At 35.7% G+C, this 13,398-nt stretch overlaps 1 protein-coding gene across 1 annotated transcript; it reads right to left on the bottom strand.

The window, feature by feature from the left end:
- Window positions 1-6,469: 6,469 nt before the first annotated feature.
- On the bottom strand, window positions 6,470-10,747 carry LOC149799122 (uncharacterized). Its single transcript, XM_089958138.1, has one exon. The coding sequence runs from the start codon at window positions 10,730-10,732 to the stop codon at window positions 6,587-6,589; it is 4,146 nt and encodes a 1,381-aa protein (XP_089814264.1). The 5' UTR covers window positions 10,733-10,747; the 3' UTR covers window positions 6,470-6,586.
- Window positions 10,748-13,398: the final 2,651 nt, after the last annotated feature.

Consider the following 13,398-nt stretch of genomic DNA (forward strand, 5'->3'; position numbering starts at 1 on the left):
ACTGATCTATCTTCCCAATCAACAGCCATAAGTATTTATTACCCCCTCACAGCATGTCTGTATAGATATGTTTACTTTTCTTGAATTAAAACCAATGAGTTGCCTGGGGTGTTGTATATATCAATATGTATCTCCTCGTCATGTGTTTTGACTTTAAGGACTAAAGTATGTATACTGGGTACAAAAAAGGTTCCCACTTACATGATTTGAAGCTGAACACACACGTTTAATCAAGAATGTGTCATGCATGTGTAAAGTTAGCTTGCCTGGCTATGTTCCCTGGGAACAGGTGATATAATAGCCCCATCAATCTGCTTCCTAGGACCAATAAAAAGGATGCTTGGAATGCAATTAAGCTATACAACAGAATATACTTTGTGATGACTCTGTGGTCTTAAACTAAGTAACAATAAAAGGAAAGCCAACAATTTCATCAACTTCAACAAATAATTTAATTCTCTACAGTATTGTGAATTAAATTTTAAAAAATAACCCAAAAAGTTCATAAGTCCAAAAGTACAGAATGTTCCAAATGAATTTCAATCGTTAATGTGCCGATGTACCAACAGCCTTCACTATGCCGATGTACCAGTAGTATTGCATGTATCACAATGATATAATCTAAAATGTCTTTGAATGCATTTACAGTAATCTCCTATTAATGTTTTAGTCCAAGATGTCAAACAGCACTTTGTAATTCCAGCGAATACTTTATAAAAATATAAAATTAAATGGAACTAGATTTTTTTACCTTGATTCGTGTCCCAAATCAGTTAGTTGTCAAATACAGTCATACAAATAACATGATTATATATAAGATATCCAAACATTGTTACATAAATCAGTATAAAATTTCATCCAACAAGGAGTTGACTGTTATGGATGATACAAGAGAGGCCCAAGTGGGTCTGATGTCACTCACCTACCTTACATAATTCAACAGTTAACCATTTCACTAAGCATGCCAATGTAATGTTATAAGAATAATAAACTTTATATTATGTCAGTTTTATTTATTCTACTATAATCCAATAAAATTCATTCCAAAGATACAGGTATAATTAATATGGATATTCTTGTGTTCATTATCAAACTCATCAAACCTGTTTGCCAAGTTTGATCAGAATTGTACAAGATGTATGGTCTCAAGATCTAGGCAATTAACAAACTCAGCTAACCAGATGGAAAATCATGTTCGTAATGTGTGCAGGTCTCATTTAATACAGAATATGTCGAAGACAATGATGATACTTACAAAGTTGGAGCAAACTATAATCAAAATATAGTCTTCATAGTGGTGATTGCTCAACCAATAAGATACAAGATTTTCTTATAAATATTCACAGATCTTGCTCTGATGAGACCATCCAACATCTTGACTATATTTAAATTTAACAAGTTTGATAAGAAATTAACAAATAATAATTCCTAGTGTTGTTAAACCGATCTGATGCAAGGTCACCTGATAATAATAATTATTATTATTATTATTATTTCTGTTATTATTATTATTATTATTATTATTATTGCTATTATTATTATTAGCATTGTTGTTGTTATTATTATTATTAATACACAAGGATCTTGCTCATAATTGTACCCATCTAACTGTATGATTTAGATACACTTGCCAAGTTTGATCAAAAAATCAAAATACAGTTTCTATATTGGTTACAAGTTCAGCATATCAGAGGCAAGAATACATCATTAATATGCATGGATCTTGTTCATTATCTAACTCAAAAGATACCTTGATCATAATTACTATGTTAACATATTTCCCAGAATCAGATCAGCAATATTGCTTCATGAGTGGTAAAAAGCTCAGGCAATCAGATGTATGTTCCTCTCATTAATATGCATAGATCTTGATTAGTATTTAATTTTTCTGTGATGTTGACGAAATCCACCAATACGCCAAGTTTGATCAAAACTGAATCAGAAATATGGTCTCAAGAGTGGTGATAAGCTCAGGCAATCAGAAATATGGTCTTAAACGTGGTAACACACCCAGTCAATCAGACATTTGTTCTCCAGAGTACTTCAGCACATTCAATAAGAAATATGGTCTGCAGAGTGGTAACAAGCTCAGCTCATTACATGTGAGATCAACTCATTGATATGTGTCGATCTCACTCCCTATCCAACCCAGATGATACATTGATCATAATGATAAATTCATGTTAAAATTTGACCAAACTTGAACCAGAAACATTACTTCAAGAGAGGTAACAAGTTCAGCCAATTATAAATATTTGTGGATATTTCTCATTTTCAATGTCATCCATAATCAAGATTATATAACACCATATTCCAAGTCTGAATCATAATCAGATTAGAAATATTACCTCCAGAGTGGTAACAATCAAGTGTTGATGGATAGACAATAAGCTATACAGGGTGCAGGACCATACAATAAGCTATACAGGGTACAAGACCATACAATAAGCTATACAGGGTGCAGGACCATACAATAAACTATACAGGGTGCATGACCATACAATAAGCTATAGAAAGTACAAGACCATAAAATAAACTATACAGGGTGCAGGACCATATGATAAGCTCATTAAGATTTGTGGTCAAGCGAGTTAAAGAAAAAAAAATCACTACTAAAACTGATTCTTAAATTGACATTACACTATTACACTCTGTTGGATCTCTGTAAAATAGCAGTTCAAAATTAAAATAGACTATGCATTAGCCAAAAACTGTCAGTAGCACTTAAAGATGTGTATCTATTATGATAATGAAAGTCATTAAAAATTAGAATTGTGCATAATATTCTTGATGGGTTCTACTTATCTTTGGTACTCTGTTGCAACTTTATATAATAGCAGTTTAAAATTACAATAAACAGTGTATTATTCACAACCTGTCATAAGCACTAACAGATAATAATATATTAAAATAATGAAAGTCATTAAAAACTTTGAACTGTACACATCTTTTGACTTAGATCTATAGTACAGGACATCAGAGCGGTATGGAAGGATGGAATCTTTATGACAGTAGCTGATAAATAAAACATAATTAAAATGAGCTTTATCCCCCCCCCCAAAAAAAACAACGTTTTAATAGCCTCATTCTATTACCTGCTACAAAAACATTGCAGAATTTAGCAGTCACAAAATACCCCAAATATCAAAGGTAAAAGTAGGTAGTGTCAGACTGACACACTCTTGTAAAAACATACAAATATATGAGATTGGAAAAGGCTCAATAGGCAGCAATAACCCTAACTTTATCAGACTTAATTTTCACCAAAAAATGGTCCCTCTCGTTAAGACTAGGCAGAGTGTTAAAAGAAAGATATTTACAAAAACAACTGTTACAGATAACACTCTGCTAACGCAAAGACTGAGGAGACAATCAATCAGTATAAATAGGTAGATGAAATGCCAAAAAGACATTAAAAGAAAAAATGAGTCAATTTGGGTTAACAAATAAGCACACAAAAAAAGGATAAAGGATGATACTCCATATTTGGCTGTGACTAAGACTTATAATACTATATACTAATACGTTCTAATACTAATTACAAGAGGCTTGAACTCAGAGAACTAGAGTCCCAGAAAAGAAAAGTTTTACAATAGTAACAAATATTGTATTCCTACAATTAAAATAGCATGGTTATGCAGAACACTTTTCCTTTCCCAGCTAGTGACACTTACCTTTGACCTTTGGACACCCAAATTAACATCCTTCTTTCTTACCCAAAATGCAATGCATCCAAAAAGATTGATCTATGTCTGTGATGTGGAACTAATGATATTGTGCTGAAACCATTTTTCTTGCCTTAGTCATTGTGTACTTTACCTTTGGTTCAATATCAATAGACTTTTGCCTTACCCCAAGTGCAGGCCATCACAAAGTCTGGTTAAGATACATGATATGAACTAATTTAACTGTGTGGAAACTACTTTTATTTCATCAATATCAATAACCTTCAGTTTTGACATTTTAAATCTGAAATCAATAGGCTCTTTCTTAGAGCCAGTGCAACTGATCCTCACTGTTTGGTAACTGTTGATGGTAGATAATTGACACTGTTAAAATTGCAGAACCATCTTTTTGTCTTTCAGTCACCCTGACCTTGAGTTTTGACCTTTTAAAGTTAATAAAATTCTTCCTTACTGAAAGTGCAAGCCATCCACAATATTTGTGATCTGCAGGTAATGGACAACTCAAGTTTTGAACAGAAACTAAATTGTTACCAGACAGATAGATGGACAAACATTGCAACATAATATATTTTCTAAAGAGATTGAGGGAAATAGAAGTACTGGGTGATGATAGAAGTGTTCCAAATATGAAGTGGGCTGGCTAATAGGTTAATGACTTAAAAATGATCTAACTTCAATACTCAATGACTGTGTAGGGGGCATAAAAATGTAAAATGTAAATTAAACAGTATGAGTGATCATTTAAAAGTTATATTTTAAGTGCACAAAATGACACTCTTGTGGAGATAAACAGATATTAAACTTTAATGGTCCTACTCATCTTGGTTTTGTTGATACCGTAATTTCAAATCTCAACAAATATTTCTACAGTTATAACTGAACATTTCATCAATATAGAATGTCTGATTTAAACTTTTATTATGAGTGTGTGTAATCTGTCCAGACAATTGGTATTAGGATAGATAATAACAGGCTGAATAGAGTAACACCTCTCAAGACCAAAAGCCCTCAGGACCAAACAGAACTCTTGAATGTGAATGGTTTTTTCTAATTCATTTAGTTATTTCATTACAAGAAGGGAACTTTGGGACCAGAAATACTATTTCAGGTTCAAGAGTATTTCTTTTTACTCGCAGCAATTTGTAAGCACCTCTAGTGTATTCACAATCTTCAATCACTAGTGTTGGACCCTGGATAGAAGTCTAATGATTACAGTAAATAAAAAAATTTTCTACAGTAAATTTACTTTAACTGATTATATCGAATGTAATTATGTTACATCCACTAATGGACAGTATTCTCACCTGATCTTTTCCCATCAGCATCCCCCCCTTTTTCCGGAGACCGACGGCAGAGGACTAAAAGTGGCATAGAGAGAGGTTTCAGTTGGGAGAGGTTTCAGTCTGGTGAGGTTTCACTGTATTAATTAAGCTCTAAACCATAAAATTGACCAGACAGTTGGAAAAGATTATACAGATAAATAACAAGCTAGTGAAAATATTGTGTGTATGTGTGTGTGTATCTGTGTATGTGTATGGTTTATGTGTATGTGTGCATGTATATCTATGATTGTGTATGTTGTGCAAGTGTGCATGTGTATCAGTGTGTCATGTGTGTGTCTGTATGTGTATGTTGTGTGTATGTGTATCTGTTAATGTATGTGTATGTTGTGAGTTTATGTGTGCACATGTATCTGTATATGTCGGTGTATGTTGTGCATGTGATTATGTGTATGTTGTGTGTGTATCTGTGTATGTATATGTATGTTGTGTGTGTATGTATATCTACATATGTCTGTGTATGTGTATATTGTGTGTGAATGTGTGCATGTGCATCGGTGTATGTGTATGTTGTGTGTGTATTTGTGCATGTGTATCTGTGTATGGCTCTGTATCTTTTCTTAATGCTAAGTTGATTTAGTGTTAGGGGTTCTGATACAAAAGAAAATGTATGTCTTTCTTAAGTGCTAAGGTAATTTAATGTTGGGGTTCTTTGTATGAATGAAAAAGTATATCCATTTACTGTAGGGGTTCTTCATAAAAAGGAAAATATATGTCTTTTTTAATGATATGTTTATATAATGTTGGGGTTCATGTTAAGTTCATTTAATGTTGGGGTTCATGTTAAGTTCATTTAATGTTGGGTTCATGTTAAGTTCATTTAATGTTGGGGGTTCATGTTAAGTTCATATAATGTTGGGGTTCATGTTAAGTTCATATAATGTTGGGGTTCATGTTAAGTTCATATAATGTTGGGGTTCATGTTAAGTTCATATAATATTGGGGTTCATGTTAAGTTCATTAATGTTGGGGTTCATGTTAAGTTCATATAATGTTGGAGTTCATGTTAAGTTCATTTAATGTTGGGGTTCATGTTAAATTCATTAATGTTGGGGTTCATGTTAAGTTCATTAATGTTGGGTTCATGTTAAGTTCATTTAGTGTTGGGTTCATGTTAAGTTCATTTAATGTTGGGGTTCATGTTAAGTTCATATAATGTTTTGGTTCATGTTAAGTTCATATAATGTTGTGGTTCATGTTAAGTTCATTTAATGTTGGGGTTCATGTTAAGTTCATATAATGTTGGGGTTCATGTTAAATTCATTTAATGTTGGGGTTCATGTTAAGTTCATATAATGTTGGGGTTCATGATAAGTTCATATAATGTTGGGGTTCATGTTAAGTTCATTTAATGTTGGGGTTCATGTTAAGTTCATTTAATGTTGGGGTTCATGATAAGTTCATATAATGTTGGGGTTCATGTTAAGTTCATTTAATGTTGGGGTTCATGTTAAGTTCATATAATGTTTTCGTTCATGTTAAGTTCATATAATGTTGGGTTTCATGTTACGTTTATTTGATGTTGGGGTTCTTGCAAAGTTTCTTTGATGTTGGGGTTCTTTATACAAAAGATTTATGAGCAGAACGCAAGTGCCCATAACAATCACTTCCACTAGAAAATGTCTTCAAACAAACCCAGCAAATATGAATATGACAACTTTCACACTCCATATGATTACAACCACCAGCTTTTTCAATTGGAGCAGAACACTTTGGACAAAGCTTTCTATTTACTCTGTCCTTCCTTAGCCAAGAATCAATTTTGTTTTCAACTCTCTTTGCTGCCTGGTACATGGAGCATGTTAGGCCATTGTGGTACTGGACATGGCAAGCTGTACAGATCTTTTGCTGACATTCACTGCATGTAAATGGTATTCCTTCAGCTGTGATCCTGTAAACCATATGACAGTCAGGTGTAATGCAGTAGCGGAACTGTGTATTATTTTTGCTTACAAAGAGACTCAACGAAGATTTCATTAGATCTCGTTGTGTAGTACATCCTTGTTGAATAAAAGCATTGAAGTCTTCAATAACCAAAGGTTGTTCACAGTTTTCTTCAACACATAAAATGGGAAAGTTTTTATCCTGGATGCCAGACTTCAGAAGGTTGTTTATGCATTCACCGCAATATGGATGTCCACAATACTCGAGACGATACATGCTAGAAGGTTCCACTGGACACATGCAAACTGAACAGTCTGGCAGCTCTGAAGGTTCAAAACAAGTGCCTTTCTGTAAATGATCACAAATTTCTTGTAGCATTTTCTCCATTTTGCCAACAGAGTCTTGATCTCCAAGAATGGTTATCTGGTGATTTCGTAGATCAAGTTTCAGGATTTTAACTCCTGTATATTTCTTCATCTGTTCAAGGTCTGTACCATATTTGGATATGACCTCCTTCATCAACCCACGTGGTTTTCCATCTCCTTTCAACTGTAAATGTCTTTCAAGAAGTCCTGCCAATGTATTCAAATACTTGTTGATGGCAGACAAAGCTTCTGTTCTTCTTGTCTCTGTTCCTTGAATGGAAACAGACATTGTCCTGTTATCAACAAAAATAACAGCTCCAGTTTCTTTCTCAATTCTCTTCATTTCACAATGCCCATCTCTGGTAAAAAGTCTAGCTATTTCTTTATTTTGTCTGCATTCAAGGATATCACCCTGAACTACATCATGTAATAATACTTTCGCATGACCCAATAAACTGGCATCATTAGATTTTATATTTAAAAAGATATTTCCTGCCCTGGATATGTTGGTTTTTACACTAACATTTGGATTTCGAGAGATAATGAATTCAATCGTGAGTTCAATATCAGAGCTCACTGCCTTATAAACATTCTTCCAAACAGTAACTGATGTTTCCAAGTCAGCGGTTACACGAACAGGATAGATACCAAAGCTTGGTGGATTTATACGCATCCCATTTAATGCAGTCTGGCCTTCATTAGGGTTGCTGAAACTGACAAGTACTGTGTATCGAACGCATTTCTGATTTTTCACTGGATCTGGTACAAATCTGATATCAAAGGATCCTCTCGAAGCATACTGTGAAACTTCCCTCTCAATTTTCTCCCAAAGTGCAATATACATCTGTTTGGAAGTTTCGGAGGCTTCTCTAGGAATAACAATATGTTTTATTCTGTCACTGACTTGTGCTTCTGAGAGTCCAAGCAATCCTTTGAAGGCAGCTTCTATATCTTCCTCAAGAATGTTATACCGTAAACCTCTCAAATACAGTTGATTTGTGGTGTCATGGGTACCATTATCTCTAGATTGCTGTATTGAAACTACCCGACCATCAATTGTAACAGATCTTGCTGCCATAGCTTTTACGAAGTCCTCTGGCCGATCCAGTTTGACATACGCGATTCCCTTCCCATGCCTACGACACCAAGATAATTTGAGTTTAAAATCCCTGGAAGTATTAGAATTTGTTTTTGGCAACTGAGGAATGACTTCAAAAAATCTGTTTGCAGACGATGTAAGCAAAGTGAAGGCATTCTTGGCATCTATATCTCTCATGAAGGTCACTGTTCCCCAGATGGAAGGATCCTTTCCATCTTTCTTCACAAATGGTCTAATGTCTGTTATTTCTCCATACAAAGAGAAAACTTCCTCAACATCTGCGATCTCTATCTCTTTATCTGATAGCAGTTTTTGCTTGACAATGAGGGTCCTGTACTGGTATGGCATGAGGATATTTAATACCTCATCACCCGCACCCAAAACAACTCGTACTCCACCGTCCGATTTTCCAACAGGCACCTCAACACACTTTTGCAACAATGGCTTTGTTAACCCAGCCAAAACATCTTCAAGCATTCTTACAGTGCATTGTTCATCCACCTTACAACAGTAGAGCTGTATCTTTCCAGTAATCTTGTTGGCATCAAGTACCACAGTCCGATTTTCACATGCTGTACTCAGTCTATCTTCTACTTCTTTTCTATTCTGATGTAATGGACCAATAAATTGTCTCATTACTTTTTTCCCTGCCCAATATGTCTGCTTTAATGAAACACGTATGTTGTCCTTTGTGCTTTTGTAAATATCTAGCACTTCTGATGGCAACAACATAATTTCATCTTCATTAACAGGGGTAATGTTGGTCACAAAATCTGCAGATGTCTGAAGTACCTGCTCATAAACAATAAGCTCAGGTTGGAGATCTAATAGCTTCAGTACTGATGATGGATGAATCTGAACATGGTGGTGATTCTTTAAATTAATATATCCTGCCTTTTCATGTCCAAGAAAGCAGCAAACATTTTCTTTCATAGTCTCTATCAGCACTTTTTTCAGTATAGGGTCAGCCTCCTCTGCTAATCTGAACTCAAAAAGAATGTCTTCTCTCAAGTCCCTCTTTAAAATAGTTCGGAGTTCATTCATTGTCTCTCGCACACCTCTCAATGATTTGGCATTGATACAATTTTGAAAACACCATGCACCTTTCTGTTTCTCTGCAACTTTATCCCATCTTCTGTAAACATTGAGTAATGTCAAAATGTCACCTCCCTTGTGGCAAAATTCTATTTTCTTTATATCAGCTTTCTTCTTTTCTTCTTCTGTCCCTGATCGATAGAAAGTTCCACCTCCTCCACTGAATGATGCCACAATAAGAGCCTCCATAGGTATGCCTGCCAGTATTCCTTTCTTCAAAAGTAACCCCTGTCTAGGTTCAATTGGCAATTTTGATATCCAGAGTCCAAGTTCTGTGATCTTGGTATCTGCAACTGCTCCAATATCACGGAGAGACTGCATGGCATTTTCTAGTGCTTCCTGTGTTGGTGACTCCACAAAGTCAAAAGAGAGAGGATCTACTCCAAGCTCCAAAAGCTTAAGAAGTGCTTGCCCCAGATGAACTCTCAAAATCTCTGGTTTTGTACTTTTTTCCATTTCTTCATATGTTTTTTTGTTGTAAAGTCTGTAGCATTTCCCTGGAGATGTCCTTCCAGCTCTCCCTTTCCTTTGCTCTGCTGAGCTCTGGCTAACTGGATACACACAGAGTGAACTAATATTCCGCTTTGGGTCAAACCGCATCTCTTTTGCAAGTCCTGTATCAACAACAAATCTAACCCCAGGAATAGTGATAGATGTTTCCGCACTGTTGGTGGCAAAAACAACTTTACGTTTATTTGGTGTATTTGGCTGAAAGACCTTCTGCTGTTCTTCTGGTTGAAGTTTTCCATGCAGTGGTAGACACTGGAAGGATTTGTCTGTGGGACATTTCTGAACAAACTCCTCGCAGCACTTTTCAGTTTCAAGCGGTGTAGTGAGAAAGGTAAGTATGTCCCCATCAGCTGGTGCATTTTGTCGGTGAAGATCCACTGCTGTATTAACTGCTTTAGCAACATAGTCATCAAAAGGATTTTCATCATCCTTTGGGTTTAGCCAAATTACATCAACAGGAAATGCTCGACCTGAAACATGAACAACCGGGCATTTTTTTGCCCCACCAAAATAGGAAACAAAGATATCTGGATTAATTGTTGCTGATGTTATTATCACTTTCAAATCGGGTCTCTTCTTCAATGCTGACTTAATCATTCCAAGCAATAAATCTGTAAAAATGCTTCTTTCGTGTGCTTCATCTATGATGATGCATGAAAAGTTTTTAAGTTCATTATCTTTGAGGCACTCATTCAGAAGAATATGGTCTGTCATGTACAAGATCTTTGTAATTTTCGTTCTTTTAACTTTCATACCAACTTGATATCCAACAATTCGTCCAATGCCTGATGCCATTTCAGAAGCTACATGTGTTGCTAGAGTCACTGCAGCTATCTTTCTTAGCTGTGTGCAGGCAATAAGACCATGTTCTGCAAATCCTGCCTGGTAGAGATACTGAGTCATCTGTGTACTTTTTCCTGATCCTGTCTCCCCCAATATAACTGACACTTGTGAATTCTTCACTGCACTGAGTATGTCTGATCGTCGTGCATAAATTGGCAAAGCATCTGATAGTCGTCTGCACTCTATTCCAAAAGCAATCCTAATTTCATTCATTTTTGTTTCAAATTTCACAGAGTTCTTGATTTCCTCTAGCTTGTCATGGACACTTTGAATGTAGAAACAAAATTCTTTCTTCTGAAGTTCAAGTTCTTCACATTTATCTTTTGTTGCCTTTATTTTTGATTCTGTCCATTCAAATTCTCTCACTGACAGATTTCCATCCGAAAGGCTCTCTTCAAGCTTCATCACTCCTTCACTCTTCTCATTTATTTTTGCCTTGTGTAATGCCAAAGTTTCTGTGGCCCGTTCCACTATTATCTTTAAATGTTGTTCAAACCTAGATTCAGTTTCACATGGGTCTAAAACAATTAACTCCCTCACTTTCTCTTCAGGAAAGTAGATAAGCAGCTTTGTAGCTGACTTCCTGTTACTTTGTCGTAGGCATTCTTTAGCTTTCTTAGCAACAACTTTGCTGGGAAAAGACAATGTCACTTTTGTATTTCCCTGTCCATCTGATGTAATTCTTTCAATATTTTGAACTTCAAATTTGTATTTAAATCCATCTCCAAGTCTATATCTCAAGTAGTCCCCCAAGTCTGATCCAGTTTCAGCCTCATTGGAGAAGTTCACACAAAGTAAAGAACACTGAAGTTTCATTGATTTGGGATTCATTTCATCTTCCTGCTTCATTGTTTTGTAATTTTGTTTATTCCTAGTCTTATTTTCCCTGCCTTTCATTCCTATTACTGTAGGTACATCCTTGCTTTCCCTGCCTTTCATTACTTTTACTGTAGGAACATCCTTGTTTTCCCTGCCGTCCATTCCTGTTAATGTAGGTACATCTTTGTTTTCCCTGCCTTCCATTCCTTTTACTGTAGGTACATCCTTGTTTACCCTGCCTTTCATTCCTTTTGCTGTAGGTACATCCTTGTTTTCCCTGCCTTTCATTCCTTTTGCTGTAGGTACATCCTTGTTTTCCCTGCCTTTCATTCCTTTTGCTGTAGGTACATTCTTGTTTTCCCTGTCTTTCATTCCTTTTACTGTAGGCACATCCTTGTTTGCCCAGCCTTCCATTCCTGTTACTGTAGGTACATCTTTGTTTTCCCTGCCTTTCATCCCTTTTACTTTTTTATCAGTATCCAATGTTTCCTTACTTTTCATAACCTCTTGCCTATTAATACCATCCACAAATTGAAAATCTTCCTTGGAACTAAAAGGTTCACTTCCTTGTAGCAAAGGTAATTGCTCCAAAGATCCATGTTTTGCATTGATGAATTTTTTAAACTTCTCTTCATCTTTAGAATTAGAGAACCTCATTGGTTTTCCAGACAATTCCTTGAGTTTTCTATCTTTTCTCATTTTTTCTTGCCCTGACTGATTTTCAAGACAAGAGACTTCATGTTCTGGCTTTGATCTCTGTGAAAGCACAACACTATCCCCTGTTTCCGTTTGATATTTGGATCCATTCTCTTTTCCTCTCCAATACCTTGGTCTTGTCCCAGCAAATTCTTCTGACTGCAGTGCAGAGGCAGAAAGGGTATTAAATTTACTGGAAGGATCTGTCTTTTCCACATCCCTTCCTCCAAGTGAACATGATGCTTCTCCATCTGCTTGTACTGAATGAGTCATCTTTTTGGAGCTACCTGCAATCTTCTTGACCCTTTCTTTTGTTTCACTTCCATCCCCTTCACTAGCTAAACTTGGTTTATTCCTATTCCTGTGAAAGACCATAGATCTAGTGGGATATTCCTCCCCTGGTTCAGATTGGAATTTGTTTCCCAGATTACGCAAAGCTGCTTCTATTTCTCCTGATGATGGGTCAAATTTCATCTTACCTTGTACTGTCTGTCTTGATGATGGATCAAATTTCAAATTACCTTGCACTTTCTGTCCTGATGATAGGTTAAATTTCAAATTACCTTGCACTGTCTGTCCTGATGATGGGTCAAATTTCAAATTACCTTGCACTGTCTGTCCTGATGATGGGTCAAATTTCAAATTACCTTGTACTGTCTGTCCTGATGATGGGTCAAATTTCAAATTACCTTGTACTGTCAGTCCTGATGATGGGTCGAATTTCAAATTATCTTGCACTGTCTGTCTTGTAACTTCTGAGGTGTGTACAGACCCTGCCATGTCAGCTGGGTCTCCAAAATATGTGCTATCCATTCTGCCAGTCACATCTGTAAAAATAAATATTTTGACAATATTAAAGAACAGCATTATATGTCTAATTAGGCTCTTGTACGTTTCATTGTTCTTTTCCATGCAGATGGTTTCAGTCATGCATACATGATTATTCCTTCTTCACCAAGAATTGTATGGTGGTATAGCAAGGCATTGTAAGCATAACTAACCTTAATCAGAAAGAAGCAATAATTAAAGATGTTATCCCTCACTAATATCTGCACATTAGT

The sequence above is a fragment of the Sinohyriopsis cumingii genome, chromosome 5 (genome assembly GCF_028554795.1).
Source record: "Sinohyriopsis cumingii isolate HCF-2022 chromosome 5, ASM2855479v2, whole genome shotgun sequence".
Lineage (NCBI taxonomy): Eukaryota > Metazoa > Mollusca > Bivalvia > Unionida > Unionidae > Sinohyriopsis > Sinohyriopsis cumingii.